Consider the following 18,897-nt stretch of genomic DNA (forward strand, 5'->3'; position numbering starts at 1 on the left):
TGTGACGATACGTCGAATATTTCCACACGCGAAGCTCTCCTCAATTTCTTCAGTGATAGCGGTAAGAACAAGCGTAAAGCAAATTGTGGAAGATTTTCGGTTGAATCGAAACAAGTGTAGAGTAAATTCAAAAAGCAAAATTATGGAAGAATATGTGAAAAACAATGATTGTATAATATTTAACGAAAGATATAAAAGTAGGAAAATATTATATGAAAAACATGATGTATTTTTATTGTTACTGTAAGCTACAGATATATTATAAATTATAAGCATGATCATTCAGATTAATTGATATATTTTATTTGTTAGACTGTTGTAAGAATTAATCTAATATTTTCACAACTAAAGATAATCGAACACCGAGACTTTTAAAATTCCCTACTAGATTGCGATAAAATAAAATTCGGACTTCTTTGAGGAACGAGATTTCCATAGCTGAAGGTCAATGTTCCTTAAGAACATATCACGTTTTATATGGAAATAATGGATGCACAACATTTTTCGTTTTATATTATTTTATCGAATTACGTATGATCTATTTTGTTCTATCAAATGACGTGTCTGTAAAAGAAAGACACTTTACGAACAACCTAATATATATATTAAAAATCTATATAATTAGTGAAAAAAGACAAAGATTGTTTTCAATTATCATCAATATAAAATTGCAAGTATAAGATTATTGGCTAAATCCATTCAATTCCAAGTAGACTTGTTTACTGTACAAATTGCTCATTTAGACAGGCTATTCTTCGTTGTCGGAACAATAAAAGGTAACGCAATCTTTTCTGAACGTGAAGCGAACTGTATTACGATTTCTTTTCGAGCAGAGGCATTCAAATGATCTTGTTACTCAAGATCGATCAATTACGATTACGCTTTGCCGCTTTCAAGCGGCAGGATAATACGATCTGTTCGGGGACAGTATTACTACCTGGTGAAGTATAAAGTTACCAGATCGATCAATCGTCCTTTACAATATCGTTACTCGTGTTACACTTCGTAAGGCAAAATTGTGCTTAGCCATGAGACTCGAAGCAATTTCAGTTATGCGCCGTGAAATTACGGTACTTCTCCATTTATCTGGTACACTACGATCATGGAATTCTATCTATTATTTACAGTATTGGTATATTGAAAAGGTACACATGCTTGGAAAATAATAAATTGTTTAAACAATATAAGTTCCAGGTTTTAAGGAAATTCTATAGCTATGTTACAATAGGCAATTTAAATGTAATTTAATATTAAATCAATTTAATTTAATATTAAACTTTAAGAGTAATGCGGCTTTCCTCGACGTTGAGTATCTAAAATACTGGAATTAATTATCAGAGGAATTTTACAAAAGAAAAATGACAAACTTAGTAGAAAGATAACGAACAATTATAGTAAGCAATGGAAAATACACCTAATATAGATAAGTACATACGTATAAAGAAAGAAATATATCCCTTTCTTTTTATATATCTTTTTTCCTTGCGTAAATTGAATCTATTCTTAATCTTCTATCAACGAAAAATTTCCTAATAAATCTTACTAAACGTTGTAGAAGTGAAAAATAATTAAGATTGAAAGGCAGTCAGGAAAGGAACTTATAAATTAAAATAAGATCCTAAGAAAAAAGTTAAACGTGATTTAGTCGTATCACGTGCCGCTCTTATATGTCAATTTCAAGTGGGTGCCCGCAGAATCGCATTGATAATTATCGAGCATCTCGAATTTCCTGCTAACCCCTATAAACCCACTCCATATTAACGAGAAATTAATTTCAGTAGGTATACGTATAGCACTGATCGATACAGATTAAGCGTATATCCAATATACTTTCTAAACTCTCTCTTGCGTGTTACACCTACCACTAAAGTATCAATTTCTGCGAGTACCAAGTCTCTGGGTTGTTAAACAAATAAAATATTAAATCGTCGTAAAAGTACACATCGATTTCTATAGTACATTTTCACGATGAATAAATCAGTTATTATCCTACACAAGCTTTTTAAGGGACAGAAAATTCTATAAAATATAACTAACATAGAAACATAATAAGATTAAATTCAATCGAGATCATCGCTAGCGATACAACATAAAACCTAAACTTAAAACAAATTCTACGTACAAACGTACGTCAGTACAGTATCAATTAAAATTCCAAAAGATTACGTACAATACGTAGTATGCACGCATATTTCTAAACATCTTCTATGATAAGCACTCGAATACTACGAGTCACGATATATCGTCAGCGTTTCTAACGTGACATCAGTGTGATGCAGGTGGTTAAACATCTCGCAAAGTTCCAATCGCTTAAGCGACTGCCAACCTAACTCTGATCATCCCTTGATCCAGCATATACCTGCCATATCTCGCATTTAACACCCACGATGGCGAACAAACTACTGAACTAACAGCAACCGAAAGTTCGCTAGATTGCACGCCAAGTTTGGATAAACGCGATTCTTGAGACCGCCTTTAAATCGAAGAAACTTCCTTCCGCCGGAAAAGATTCGCGAACGAAGAATTCTATTAAAACTTTTTCATGCATCCGCGGCACGGTTGGCGAAAACAAGTTCCACGCGTATAGATGTACCTGGACCGGAAGTAATCGGGAAGAGGCACGAGCATCGAGAAGAATCATCACGGAGAACGCCACGAGATTCGGCAATTTCGAGCAATGCATCGATCTCGCGTGCTCGGTTTCGATTTCGCCACAGCCTTTCTGTTACGTCGTTCCGTGTGCTACGTGTGTATACTTGAAACGGAGTAGAGCACGTAGGTCTGTGACTACTTGTTGCTAACTAAACGCTCGGCCGAGAGAGCGAAAACAATCGCGCCGCCATAAAGATTTCTCGCGGAGCAATGGCGCAACAAGCCTTCCTATGTCCTAGAGCTCGTATACGCCGCGATACCGACGTTACCTTTGTTCTCTTATCGCCGTGACATGGTAATGCATGCCGGTGATAAATAAAAAGAGCTTAAAGCGGTCTGTACCTCTGTCGGGGGAGCAACGCGATTCTAATTGCAGCCGAAGCTTTCGGTGTCCCCCTCGAGAAGAATTAATTGTGGACTTTGGGAAATGACACCTTCTTGGTGGTAACCACTGTTGCCACGGTCTTGCTACGGCCTTTTTATACGCAAGAATTTATTGCAAGAATTATTGTATTTTCCTCTTTGCTCTCTCCTTGCTTTATCGAATTTTCTTCGTAGCTTGTATTTTCTAGGGAAGAGAATTTAAGGTAGTTCGAATGTAATTAGAAACACGTTGAGATGTAAGATGATGTAGAATCAAGTTCCATTCCAAGTCACATGAAATTACTCTCCTTTAGGTTACTACATTTTGTACAGAGAATTTTCAATTCTGCATTTTTGCTTTGGGAAGAATTTGTATGTCTATCGAAGAATGTTTCAGACGAGCAATTCAATGAACTTTTGTACGATACAGAAACGTTGATAAGTAAAGTAGAATTTTTTTACGTTTCTTGAAAGTGTAGGACAATAAAGAGATTGGACTTCGATACGAGCGACTCAATGTGCTTACGAAGTATAAAAAGCTATATTTATCTATGAAGGGTTAATGCTCTAAAAAATTCTGTTAGATATACCAGTGTTCGAGTAATGGAAAACGTTAAAGTTTCTAAAGGTCTGATACTGACACAATTATCGCTCAAAACAAATACTGTGGTTTTTAACACAGTACTGTTTAAAAAATAAATACATTTACGTAACATTGTACGAAAAATTTTGTAAAAATATTGAACGCTGTAAATAAAAAATATTTGTGTTTAGACAAATTTTTGTTTTTGTTTAAAATACAGCCCTAAGCGTTTTTATGCACCAACGCGTAAATATTTGCCGGTTCAGTATGTTTCCCAGAAAGTATGAAACATGATTGGAAATTAAAAAAGAGGGAGAACGAAGGGTGCGTTTGAAAGATGTCTACGGTGGTGGCATATAGGGGTTGCTTGCCTGGAGACCGATCGATTCCGGGCTTCTCCAGCCACCCCAACCTGGGGGGTCCTTTCTACCCTGGTCAATGTCATGTTAGATTAGAAATCCACCCGCGCTTTTGCTCCAATAGCGAGGTTACGCTATTCCGCAAGAATCTTTCGAAATACATTTCATTCATACACCATCGAGTACCTTTTGCCACCAATTTTCTTTTCAATGAAACTAAAAGATGATAAGAATTACTTAACACATAGGAATATATTATTATCAATTTAAATATTGCTTTAAAATTCTTAAAATAAAATTTGATTCCACTAATTTTTAATTCTCTGACCTTTAAAAGTAAGAAATTTATTTAAATTTTATTTTATTTTTTTTTTTATTAATATTATTTCTAATGTCCGAAAAAATACGTAATGGCAATAAAAATTTACTATAATATCGTTATTAAAGAATTTCAAATATGCAAAAATAATAATAATAACAACAATGCTACAATTCTTTATGTATTGGGTTTTAACAACTACTACTTACACGAAAGTTACAACAAATAATAAAATAGACACCGAGTATCATTAAAAAAAAATCGTTCTGGAAATAAACAAAATTGTACAAGTTTTCTCGATCTTGGAATTGAAGAAGAAATAGATAAGAAAGCATTTAAAGTTTGCGACATAAGCGAAATTTACACAAGTCCTATTTACGTTTCGAGAAAACTCTTACCAATCTAATTTCTGCAAACTTATGATCAATAATTCTGCTGAGAAAACATAGAAGCTGTCTTAAATTGAATCGCAACGAATTCAAATTACCTCGATCAATTCTTTCGAGAACTAGGACGGACGTTCAATCGATTCAAGACTTTCCAACTCTAAATTGATGATTTATGCGATTTGTATCAAGGTCCATAATCATACCAATTGACCGTATAATTTCGTGAACATGTGCTATGGAAATGTTCTCGAATCAAATTATACTACTACACGATTCATGCAATTCAACAAATGCCAAAGCTTATATTACGGCTTATGTTAAGCTTATATTACAAATGTTCCTTAGATATTAAAGTGTTCCTTTAGAATCTTTAAATTAAAAACATATTTCGAATTGACATTTTTTATATTATTATATCTACTTTAATCGTATCAATAAAATTTCATCGGTCTTTCGTGATTACCTCCACAACACGAATGAGTTTCTAATATAATTCTTTCGTCTTAATAACGCTTGAATACTATGCACATCTGAAAGGAAACTCTATAACAGTGCAATTCATTTCCTGTTAAAACCTCGAACAAAGTTATAGACTATGAGAAACTCGAACGTGCTTCTAAATAAAATTATCATAAATTTTAGATTCTAAACGTCATCGTGTGTAATGCAATTGTTAGTTTCCTAGGAAAAACTGAAAGTATATACCTATCGCACTTAATATAAAAAATACAAAAATTCCTAAGATCAAGGAAACAATTATTTCCTAAATCGTTTATCCTGAATTCGCTAAATCACACTACCGAAAGATCGAAAGTAGGGTAACTCGACTGTGGATTTTTATGAGAAATTCGACGATGAAAAAAATGCATAGATAACACGTAATATGAAGAAGCATACAAAATATCGAAAGTATAACACTCGTTACGACATTTAGCAGGCAAAACGATTCTCCGCTTAGATTTCATTTTTTAACTAATATTCACAAAGATATGAATCTACATAAAACATCGGCAATCTCATGGATCTAGTGGAACATCCTCCTATCAGGATCGAAAGCCACACCAAGTCCCGGCAACCACGTTTTTGTGCCATATGCTTCCATGTGACCGGTAGTGTGTCCATAAAACGAGGAAAGGGCAGTTCGTTCCCCTTCCATTTCGCAATGGCCATTCTCTGGACGAGTAGCCGGCGGATAATCAGGAGTGCGGCTAACGGTGAATTAAAACACATTAAGACAACGCGATTAAGACACTCAGCGGGGGCTGAAGAGGAAGCGAGGGTGCGTTTAAAGCTGGAAACCATCACACGCCACGACCACCCCTAATTACGCTATCGTTGGCGAAATCTCATTAGGAAGTGGACCTTGCCTTTTAGAAGTTAGATCGGTCGGTTGTGTTCGCAACGTTAGACCGTCTCACTGTAACGCGATACTCTCTCTTAATGAGAACGTAATGGAATTCTTTCGATGAAACGACTGGATAATGATAACCATTTAAGTTTAAAGGAAAAAAGGTTTACCTGGTAATGATAAAATATTACGTACCGGGTGTGATAAAAGCGATAGTGCGACGTTAAGGTAAAGTAGGGTGGCAGAGGACGTTAAGGAAGAAGCATTTACGAGTTGAACGGTATATAGGTCACTAAAAAGTGGTTGTTGAAAGAGTAAAGGTACTGTAGCACCGGTACATAGTCGTTGAGCAAAGTAAAAATGTCGTATAAACGCGTGGAAAGAGAACACTCGACGAAAAGAAATACTTCTTACGTGAAACGTAATTTTCCGCCCCTGTCGTGTATGCAAATTACTTCTCTGGCAGATTTTGCGCTTTGAGGCTATGAGAAACTAAGTCTGCAATATATTTTACGGCCGTGGAGATTATATAATTTTCTGACATAAGGTTCCGGCAATTCTTTCTGGAGAAAGTTTTGTTAAAAAGTAGCTATTTTTGAAGCTACGTTAAATAGAATAGCACGTTCGATACAAATAAACAATGAAACATAAATTGCTAGAAACTTGACTGAAAAAATGATATTTTAGGGGCTATGTAACTTTTAACGCTTTCTTTAGAAAAGTGTCTCGATTGAACGATATTGGAATTGAGGACAATTATCACGATGCCTACATTAGTGTAAATACAAAACACGAGGAATTGTGCAATAAATAATATAATAATTAATTAATGAATTAATGCTTTCTGCGTCTCGAAACGAATACATGTTAGCCTTAAATCTGCATAAATTAATTTAAACTTGTAAAAACGAGGATACTGCAGAAAAATATTCATAAAGTAACATATCAAAGAAACATGTTTTTATAAAGCCTGATTTCCCCTCAACTTAATAATTTAACAAAACGTCAGATTCTAACATTGTAACGATCAAGCAAGTTCTTCTCTCGAAATAATGATCGTTCGTTAAAGTACTTCAAAACGTATGGGAAGATCTTCCTAGATTATAATTAACTCTTCAATGTCAACCTGGATTACTATTAATCATTCGATCAACTATTAGTAGTTAGACGTTCTAATTCTAAGGAGAATATATTATGCTGACATAATGATAGAGTGACCCACCATATATTTAATTCATTCCCTGTTACTTTCACCTACCATAAAAATCCATCATTATTACGCAATTAAAAAAATTTTCTAATAAAGATCTTAATTAAAAATTGAAAATTACTGCATTCTATCATCCGTCTTTCAATTTTATATTGAATAACCCTTTTAAGTGAATTAGATAATCCTAGCAATAATTAACAGACTTTTAATCTACCAATAATATATCTTCATCTAAAGTAGAGGATCTATGTATATACATTATCTGATAAGAAATGAAACCTTCTATATCCAGCACTTCGTTAGGACCGATTTCTTCATTGCGATGATCAAAAGGCTGTAGTTAATTAGCACGTAACTTATAATTAATCAAATGCATACAATTGGAATTCCTTAATTATTATAGCTAATTCAACGAACCCATTGTGCAGAAACAATTTACGAACAAAGGTATCGAGCAAAAGGTAAACGTGAGCGATAACCGATTCCATGGATTATTTCTTATATTTTCTCGCAAGAACGTCGTTTATAATTTCTTCCCACGAGACAGGGAAAAAAGTCGATGAGGAATTCGTGAAGCGCGTGAGGATTTCCAATTTTTTCGGATTACACCGTAAAAGAGCCCGAGTATCGGCTTCTTCACAAAATTACTCGGACAAGCGGGACGAATGAACGAAATATTAATACTGACCCGAAAGTGGGTCGAGCACCGGTGCTTATTCACGAACATACACGTCGAATCTATCAAAATTAATTGGAGAAATTTTACGATTCGTAAAACCGTGTTTTCGTTCATACAGGGAGAGAAACATAATCGAGCATTAATGTTTACTCTACTTAAATTTATAAAAAATACACAATTAATCCCTGCGTGTATTTATATAAGTTTTATATATCGCGAATTAATCTTAATGAGAATTTTTTTCAATTTATTTTATCATAAAATGAGAAATTTTCAAAATTGTATAATTTCTTTGTGTATTTATTCAACCTTAATTTTTATTATAAAATACTCTCTTGTTGCAATAATTCTATCGTAGAAATTACATACTGGAAATACCAAGCTTTTGTGAAAGATGTTAGACCGGGAAGAGGTTAATACACTTAGATTTGTAAAAGTGCGTGTTTCGAGTCGGGTTTTTGACCCGGCTCTTTCTCAGGCACTTTTTTATGTTTCTCCCGACTATTTCATAAGTCGATGATAAATCCATAGTAATTATCATTTATCTTATCTCAAGAAAAATGCGTTTATGGCGCCAATAGTATAGATTACAAAAAGAATTTGAGACAGACATTTGACCGTGAGCTGAATATTAATATCAATACTTTGACCATTCAAGTTTGATCGGATAGAAACACGTTCTATTTAGTTTCATACTAAAACATGTTCTTACAGTTTTTAGAAATATATTGAATCTTTAACAATAAATACATAACAGTATCTTATAAAAAAATAGCAGTGAATTGACTTAAACAATCATGATTCACAACTCACTGTACATGTAACACATACAGCTGCATGCATCGCTTTAGTTTCTACAATATTTGTTTAAAATTTAAGTCTTAATTAAATATATGCTCCAAGAAGTCTAATAAAATATATGCTCCAAAATACTATTGGCTTGGCAAATAAGTGATTGCGGATTTTGTCATTAGGTGGTATTGACAAAACCCGCAGTCACTTAGTTGCCAACCCAATACATACTCCGTTTGATACCATTCGACATTATTACGAACTTAAGGTGGCTATTCATACCGTATACTAATTTTTTTACTAAATATAAGATTGTAACAAATATCTTCTAATTTCTACTATATTTTCCGATTGATTTAAAATTTTGTCAATATACGTAATCATAGCAATTTTGCGTTTCATTACAGTGTTACCGAAATTTCAAACTGTGTTATATCATATTTTATATAACTTTATACAATATACGCACGATATACGTACGAAAGTCTTCTATAGTAAATTTACGAGCACTTTCGTGAGCCACTATACGTTCGAGTAGCGCTTCAACACAAATCGAATGAAGTATCTCGAATTCCATAATTCCTCTCCTCTGGTTGATACGACAACAATTAGAGGCATTTCTGTTAGGACAAACGCGCAGGAACGAGGAATTTAAATCACAGTGTACATATATTCAGCTGTCGAGCAGCGGCTAGTAATACGTTTTCGTCGTCAAAGAACGCAAAAGCCGGCACACAAAGCTCGATGCCACAGAAGTCACAGTGTTCGTGACAAGGAGGTCGAGAGCGGCGTCGTTAACACATAACGTGATCGTTAACACAAAGCAAGCGCTCGAAGAATAGTAAATCTACATCATTAAAGTCCTCTGTTCTTTTCCATCGTAGAAATAATCGCGTTCATTTCTTTTGCGTAGAACTGCTCTTCGAGATGATTCGTTATTAAATTTTGTATTTTTATAATTCTTCGTAACGTGGAACGTGGATTTGCTCGTTTCGATGAAGTCGCAGCTGAGACAACTATCGATGAAGCGTATAGTATTTTGGAGAACATTATATTTGACTGAGATTTAAATTTTAGACGAATACCGTGGGAGAACCTAAACTTAATCGTGTCGATATGTGAATCATGCTGGTGTAAGTCAAGTTAGTGTTGTGATACATCTGAGGAACGTTCTTATATTTGGAACAAATCAAAGAATACGAGAAAAATGAAATACCAAAACATTTTCTCCTTTTTATTTTTTGAAAAGTCTGCGCTCGTTGAAAGTAACAAGTGCAGCTCCTTTTGTATCAATATCGTGGAATTGAGAAGTTTGTTTGTTCAATTCAACGAAAGGATAAAATTTGTCAATATGGAAATAATACCCGCGAAAGATATTTTCACGGCCGATTATATTTTATTTGAAACAAATACACGTTTAAATCTTACGTAAACTTTACGTTATTCTATTTGTTACGTTGTCTAAAATTAAAACGAATTCATGGAATCTAATATCAATTTCTATTTAAAATAAAGATGAAAGTTACTAATAATTAAAACCAAAGTTTATGCTTTATATTGAAAAAGATTGATTAATCGAAAAACCTTATACTAAATATCTGTATTATTAGTAAAGATTTATTATAAATTATTATTATCTAGTGTTCGAAACAAAGCTGCATTTCATCTTTCATAGCGCAGTTATTGTTAATATCAAACTAATTTTACTTAGTTCCAAATTTTTGTCGGATATACATACGTATATATTCAATTATCGATCGATTGTATTCGAGCTTCCTCAAAATTACCAAACTGACCCCATTCTCCTTTTAATGCGAGCTCATGGCCCTTTAACGTGCCTCAGACATGCGACGTTAATGTCTTAACGTTGCGAATACTTTCCTTCATTTATCATACTATCGACGTTCCATCTTAATCTTCCCTTTTTACTTCGCGATCACGTCATTTCCACTCTTGCGAAATCTGCTGTGATCGTCTTGCGTGGTATTTGCATGAAATAAGCGTGATAAAAGAATAGTGGTAACCAAACTATAATTCGATAATATGCGCAGACTTTATTTACCACATTATTTATCATCAGATTTATTTATCACATTATTAACTAGTACTAAACTTTCTCATATATAAATCATATTTTTCTAAGAAATAGAATCATACGAGATAATTTTTTAAATTTGCAGTAGAAACAATCTTCAAATAATCTTATTATGAATTAATTAATTAATCCTTAGAAATAATCTTAAGCCTTAAACTACTGGCACGAACGCGACTGACTTTACGGGTTATAATGTACATATTTCTTCATTTATATAATTGAATATAACGATTTCTTTTTTATTTATAATTCTTTTAATTTTCTTTACGTGTCTTTCCGGTTTAAACGTATCGTTTCCGTTTTACATAATATTAGGTTGTCCGAAAAGTTTCTTCCGTTTTATGAGGAAATGATAGATGCACAGCATTTTTTTCTTTCATATTATTTTATTGAATTGTATATGGCCCACTTCTATTACTTCAAAATTGATCATAATTCAATAAAATAATATAAAACAAAACATATTGTGCACCTACTAATTCCGTATAAAAAGAAAGGAACTTTTGGGACAACCTAATAGTTTACAGTTAACAATATAAGAATATGTTCTTTTTATCGAAGAGTAACAGAGATTTCATGTTTGTATTAGTGTTTAGAAACATCTAACGGAAATTTATAGTTATCTTTTCATTCTATAAAATTAGTCATTGTTTATTTAATTATCTAATTATCCTTACGGTTATGCGTATGGTTAGATCTATCATCGCATTAGACCCATAACAAAAGATACTGACCAAGCATCTCGTATCAGGTAACGTTTTCATTACCATTTTGATTAACTCGATGTTTCCGTATAATAATAATTAACCTTCCACGTACTTTTATATCGATATCCACCCACACAAAACCACCAATTAGCAATAATATGACCGTACATGTACGTACAATACATATACATAATCATATCGGACGCTGTAAGTAGTTGTGTAAGCACGCTTAATCGATACGCAAATAAACATATGAATGATTAAGAAATTTCTGCGAATCACTTCAACGTATTTATTATACTCTGGATCATTGAGCAACCAACCGTATGCATTATACATACTCGTACGTTTCCGTAAATGGCAACGAATGTGTGCCAATGTATCTTTCCTACGTACGCTTTCGCCGTTATCTTAAATAGCAATTAATATCAAGGCCGCAAATAGAACAGCAATAGTTTGTTGCTGAGTTAAGAAGCAGTTCCTTTCAGACTCCAGACGTTGGTCTAAAACTGGACGGTGATTCAGTGAAAAGATCTCTTTCTCATTGTTCTCTGCGGTTGATGGGAAGCAAGAAGAAGATTTAAAACAGTTATTTAAATATCAAGGATGAGAGTAGAGAGTTTTGTACTCGATGTAATAATAGTTTTACTGAATGGAATTTCGAAGTTCAAGGTTCACTCTGACAATGAAGACATCTCGATAAATAATTCCTCGACTACTCGACGCGGTTTGCATTAATAACGACGTTGAACTTATCGTCCTTCGAAGCCATCACCGGCATAGTACAAAATTCAGAATGGTTATTTAAATATTAATTCTTTCGCCCGATGGAACTTTTTCGTAAGTACAAAATACTACCTAAACAAAGTCTTTTCAATAATGTTTTTTTGATGCTTTCGAGATACAATCAAGAAGATGCGAGAACAGAAGTTAATGAAGTAATTTAGTAAAAATATTCTTGTATTTACGCGACCAGTTCTCCGAAAAGAGTGGAAAGGTCTCCTAACAAGTTTCGTGAGAAAGTTTCAATGGCATCGTTGGTGCTCGCGAGTTTGTCGTCGTTTCCAGTGCCAAAAGTTCAGATAAAAGTATTTTATTGGATTTGGTTTTATTATACGGAATTTCAAGAATTAAAATTTTCTTGATCAATAAGAACGTTTTAATGGATTCTTAACAACAGAACTATCAAACTTGTCGATATGATTTTCAGATTTACTATATTTTTATAATCATCAGAAATACGTATGCAGGTCCTTTTGGCAAATTTAATTTTAACTCTTATGAATATGAAAACATGATTACAATATAGCTATTTCTCTTCGTCATAACATCTTAATTATAATTATTTAAATATACTATATATAAATAAACATTTCTCAAGTTCGTAATTTTATTTAACTATCTCGAGAATTTTCTGAATAACTTCTCAACAGAGAATTAGCCTAACAAATTACAAGGTAAAAAATTCACATTTATATTCAGAAATGCAAATAAAATCGTACTATGAAATTTGTAATTTCGTAGTTGGAATTGCTGAAGCATGTCAAACTGCTAATAATTGAAAGTTACAGAATCGATAGTGCAGATCGATATATACCGTGATTACAACATTAATTCAAAGCATTACTCTGCGCCAATATCTGTTATGAAAATCACGATCGTGTTATACAGGGACTGCAATGTCATTCAAATATCCTTCTTATGCGTGTACATCAGAAACAGGTCATCTTTTAATATTTTTATAGCAGATAAAGACTACGAGGCAGACGCGTTTAGACGATTTCAATGGGTGAGTATGACACGGCAAAAATTATGTTTCATTTTTTCGAAGCTGTCGAGTCATTAGCATTTTTACGACCGAATGATAAACAGTTTAAAACACTTTTATGGCTCTTTAGTGTATCCTAAGTACCCTCCAGTTTCTTCGAAGTTAAAAAATAAAAAGTTATTAATAACTATCTTTTATATTTAAGATAAGGATAAAATAGAAGTAGATAAAATTTATCCCTAGAATAAAAGAACGAGTAAAGAAGATATGAAATTCATCTGAATCTAACTTTTGTCGATGTATTCTGTATATGCATTGCACTATTTAAGCTCATTTTTTAATAAAATTAAACAGAATTTATTCATAGAATAAATTCGCATTCGTTATAATAATTAAAAATATAATTATATAAATGTAATTTATTTTTTAATTAAAGACAGCTTATTAGCATACCAATTACTTCAACAAAAATATTTTAAACTCTACAAAATGGAACTCCTCTGTCTCAAAGAAATTTGCTACATAGAAAACGTCAGTAACGAGTACAAAACAAGTTACATAATTAAAACACCTGTTTGACTCTTCGGAGACGTAACTACGAAACAAAAATCTCGCTTTCGTAATACAAATGTGAAATACTAACGTAGCTATGCGAGATAAATTTATAAAATCGCATTATCGATTTTATTTCGAAAAGTACGAATTCTGTTCGTAACCATGCAGAGCGAGCAACGCAGTGTCGACTTTCGAAACAATCGATAAGAGTCTGCCTTAAGAATTCTCTGGCCACGTACGTCACGCACCTTTCCACGAACGATAAACCTGAAACGAGCGTGCCGTTCAAGTTCGACGAAATCCGCGACAGTGAAACCTGTCGAGGAGAGAGGCAGTAGTGGGCGTGTTTCCAGTCATCAGAGTACCCGGAAAATAGGATGACATCGGCAAACGGAACCACTTCCGCCCCGCTACAGAAATCCGGCGAGATTAAAATCAATGAGTCAAATATAGAATTCTGAAAATTTTTGTCACAGGATTCATCTTTCCAATGCGTGGGAATCTTAGTCATAATATTTACATTCCAAGTTGATAAAAATCTTTGACCGAATGATTTCAATCGGTGACTTGATAATTGTAATCAGTCGAAAATTGTAATCAGAATGTTTGTATCCTAAATTGACAGATATTTTTGTTAAATAATTGATATTCTAGGTTCGTTACAATTATTTTGTTCTATACTTTATATTCATTATACATTGGGTCGTCCGAAAAGTTTCTTTCGTTTCATAAGATGATAATAAATGAACAACAATTTCTGTTTTATATTATTTTATTGGATTATGATCCGTTTCGTTATATTTCTATTATTATATTCGTGCATAATTCAATAAACTAATATAAAACAAACAACATTGTGCGTCTATTATTTCCTTACAAAACGAAAGAAACATTTCAGACAACCTAATATATTCTGATATTCCAGATAGAAATTTTGACGAATTACTTTGTCCTGTATTCTTCTACGCTATGTGAAACTGAATGATATTAATCAAAAAGCCGATATTTCAAGCCGATAAAGATTTTAATTAACGAAGCAAGGAAGGATTTCACGAAGCCCAAAATCTAAAAGGACGAATATTCTAGATTAATCAATATTTCAAATTAGTCGACGAATTTAGTATATTATTTCTTTCTATATCCTATCATCTTTCCAAGAAATTAATAATTTTAGTCAAAAGATTGAATCAATACATCAAATGCGTCGAATGATTCGAAACAAAATTTTTTGTTCTGCGTTCGTCTATTTTACGAAAAGAAAATCGGAAAATGTAATATTTTATAATTGGTTAGCCACTTTAATCAGGGAATCACAAAACTCTTTTTATTATTTCGAGCAATTTAGAACCGCGAATAAGTAGATCCATGTGGGCAATCGATGCCAATAAAGCCAATGATCGCGGTTTGCAGTGATTACGCTTTTCTAATTGGAGCGGAATCACGCGAAGAGGAGCGTTTGCTATCAATGCGATGATGCTGTTGATGGAATTTATGGTAACGTAAGCGTGGTTGCGGCTAGACCGAAATACACCTGAATTATTTTCCATTAATTGAGAATATTCTATTATTTTGATGAGAGAGACAAACAAATGTAGGTAATATTAACTATCTAGCACAGCAGAATCTTTGAAATTCTAACATTTTTTACGAATGATTAATACAATCAAAAAATGTAAATGATCGTTTTCGAACACAATACTTATGTATGTTTCCATTATGTATTATAGACATAGCCATTATGTGTTTTATCTTGTGTTTGATGAAAAAGAGAAACACACGTAGCTTATATTGTTCTTAATGTTAATTGCACTGGTAACATCGATAATTGTTACAATTGTAATGTTCACTTATACAGCTGTTATGCTAATAGATTGAAGCTCAATTGCTTGAAATAACAAACATAATATCTAATAAGCAAGTAACAGAATAGAGGATTAAAATATTATAAAAAAAAAATAAATAAAATTAATAGTACAATATTAACCCTTCTTCCATAGGCAAATCGTTGATCGTTTACGTTTAAGTCTATTCTTCTTATTTTTCTAAACTTACAAAAGAACTGACGAAATTCAAAAATGCACATCCATGTCTTTACTACATTGTATACAGATATGTATAACAGTACATTATCGGCATAACTAATCACTTGACACTTTATAAAATATAGATAAAAATTCGGAAAGAAATAAGTGCAAACCGCAGTTTGCCAAAGAAGAGTTAATATTACTAATATGTGGAAAAAAAGATCATCAACAAAATTGAAATTACTAAACATAATCAAAACTTTTCATATAATAATAAAATTTGCCACGCTCATCATGGTCATCGCGAAATGATAAAAAGTAAATGATTTCTGCAAAAAAGAAGACTATTTAATCAAATAAACATCTGTTACCTAGAATGACGTCTTAAACAATTTTGTCGGCCGGAAGGTGAGATAACTTCTTTTTTACTTCATTTAATATTCTTTAACCGAGAGTTTCTTCATTGTGTATTAGTAATAAAAAGCGATACACAGGCAAAGCTATTGTATGCTCAATGTCATTCTCTATCTTTCTATCTTTTTCCTATGATTACAAAATAGTACTTGTATCTATTTGCCTGAAAACGCTCGTTTGCTTTTATAACCATTGTGAACAAGTACTGCTAAAAACGATAATATATACTCGCTTTTTTAACATACCCAAGTTGCACTATCATTCCAATCGTTTATTTAAGTCATATTCTCCGGCATATAAATTTGCTATCATGATTTCTACATATATATTTTTACTACTATTTAAAAACATACTGCTTAGTTAAAAATTATTTAAAATCATGGAATTATTAAATATTCATTTTTATTCTAAAAGAAGACCAGACAGCTCTAATTTTTAATGGAATAAGAGTAGAGTTAAGTTATATATTAAATACGGAATGTCAGTAGAGTCTATATGTATAACCTCAAATATGTATAATATATCAAACTTTCTGACGTTCTAAATTAGATAATAATTTCTATTTAGAAAAAAGATCAGGAAAGATCTAATTTTCATTAAACTAGAAATTAGGATCGATATAGAATATAGATTGTCGATAAAATCTAACCTCAACTGTATATAACATATAAAACTTGTACGTAAATATCAAAAAGTATAGAACCTGAAATATAATTTCCTAGGTACAACTATTACTACATACCATACATACGTAGCTTCCTACGAAAATGAAGAAACGTTATGTGTACCTGCTGGCAGCTTTCAAGGTCAATAACCATTTTAATTAAATATCACATGCCGCTTAACTTAACCTTAGCTTAAATTGCAACCAGTTGCAAGAAACGGAATTCTAAGTACATTCTATGAAATAAATACGATGGCTCGCGAGGCAAGGAACTTGAAACCCGTTTACGATACGCCAGTTACGTGTAAGCGACACACAGCGGGTTCGCACGTTTAAAATAATCCAATGGAATTCGATTAATCGGTTCCCGAGACATTATCGATGAACTAACCTGTCGTCCAGCGCTAATTACCACTGACGTTTATTACATTGGGAAGGACCATAGACGTAAACGTGTAATATTGACACAACGTGATGTGCGATATAAGGAACTTTTTGTTCTCACAAGACGATGTTCTTGAACCGACAACTACGAACCGCAAATATTTGTCTTTTCCACGCCATCTTGACAGGAATGGCGCGTTGCCCCAACCTGTGATATAGTACTGTTATAATAAGCACCAATACCTAATATCGATCATTTCAAACATTTTCAATTCGATTAATCGATATTGTCAAGGGAATTGGAATACTTTGGAATAATTTGTACTATAAATATGAATGTTAGACTGAACGCTACTATTTTCATTTGATTAATCGATATGTAAACTGATATACGTATTTCGAATAATCAATATTACAAAAAAGATTCATATACTTAAAATAATTGCAAAATATTGTACTGTAATCGTATAATTTTATGGCAAATAGTATATTACTATTGGTAATTTCAAACAATTTTCGATAGATCAATGAATTTCCTAAAGAAAATTTTTATATTTTGAATAATCGTGGAAATTATACTGTGAACTTGAATTCGTTAAAATAGGCATTATTAATATCGATCATTTCTGACAGTTTGCATTCGCTTAATCGATATCCCAAGTATTTCGACCAATCGTCGAGTCTTATACAATAATTATTATATGCCTATCTTCACGTAACGAAGAATACGTAAGGTTATTCAACACAGAATCTCGCAATCGGTATTTGGCGGTTACCACTACTTTCGACTTCGCACGTTAGCAAATCGATATAATCGAACATTGATTATGTATCGTATTTGTGGTATATTAATGCATATCTACGCGAAATTTTCGATAAAAACTGACGAGTCACGTCAAAGGCGTTTCACAAATTTCTCAACGCTGACGAAACGAATTTACATTACGAAACGAAAGAGACAAAGAAAAAAGGTAGTAGAGCAAAAATTCGAATGTATTTCACGCGTAAGAAATTCCTAGAACAGGCATAAATACAACGTCTCTCGCGTGTCACGGAAACAGAACGTTCGCGTTTCGCCATCGTCAGTAAAAACACACTGACCGTATCGAAACAGGCAGAGACTTTCAGGTTGAAGGTCACTACGCGGAACGAGTAAAATAAATCAAGAGTAATATTCGAATCGTTTTCGCTTACCTGATTCAAAGTCGTAGGAATAATGTCAGGGGTCTGTGGTAACATTTTGCCAGTGATCTGTAGTCGACTGCCCCTCGAGTCAAAACGATCTTACAGCACACGCGATCGGTAGCATAATATCCTGACCAGAGAACGGTAGAAAACACCTTGACAGGATACACACAAGGATCGATCACGAGCGACTCAACACTAATCGTTTATCACTGACCGATCGTCTTGACACACTACTTGTTTATCACCCGATGGTCCTTTTACGTCTTTTTTAATATAGTAAACTAATCGTTTTAGCGTTAGTCGTTTATGAAAATATGATTGATTTTTTCCGCGTCGAAGAATAAGCAACGAAACGAAGGAACGCTTCCTCTCACTACGAAATCATGCGCGAGACTGACGGGTCC

General features: G+C 33.0%; 1 protein-coding gene across 1 annotated transcript in view; it reads right to left on the reverse strand.

The window, feature by feature from the left end:
• The window catches only part of P130cas (Serine_rich_CAS and FAT-like_CAS_C domain-containing protein p130CAS), a 165,721-nt gene extending 146,824 nt beyond the window's left edge, over positions 1-18,897 (reverse strand). Inside the window, exon 1 of the mRNA XM_072021893.1 lies at positions 18,500-18,897. Coding sequence (XP_071877994.1) covers positions 18,500-18,544 — 45 coding nt within the window. The 5' untranslated portion in view covers positions 18,545-18,897. The remainder of the gene's footprint in view (positions 1-18,499) is intronic.

This window comes from Bombus fervidus, chromosome 2, assembly GCF_041682495.2.
Source record: "Bombus fervidus isolate BK054 chromosome 2, iyBomFerv1, whole genome shotgun sequence".
Classification (NCBI taxonomy): domain Eukaryota; kingdom Metazoa; phylum Arthropoda; class Insecta; order Hymenoptera; family Apidae; genus Bombus; species Bombus fervidus.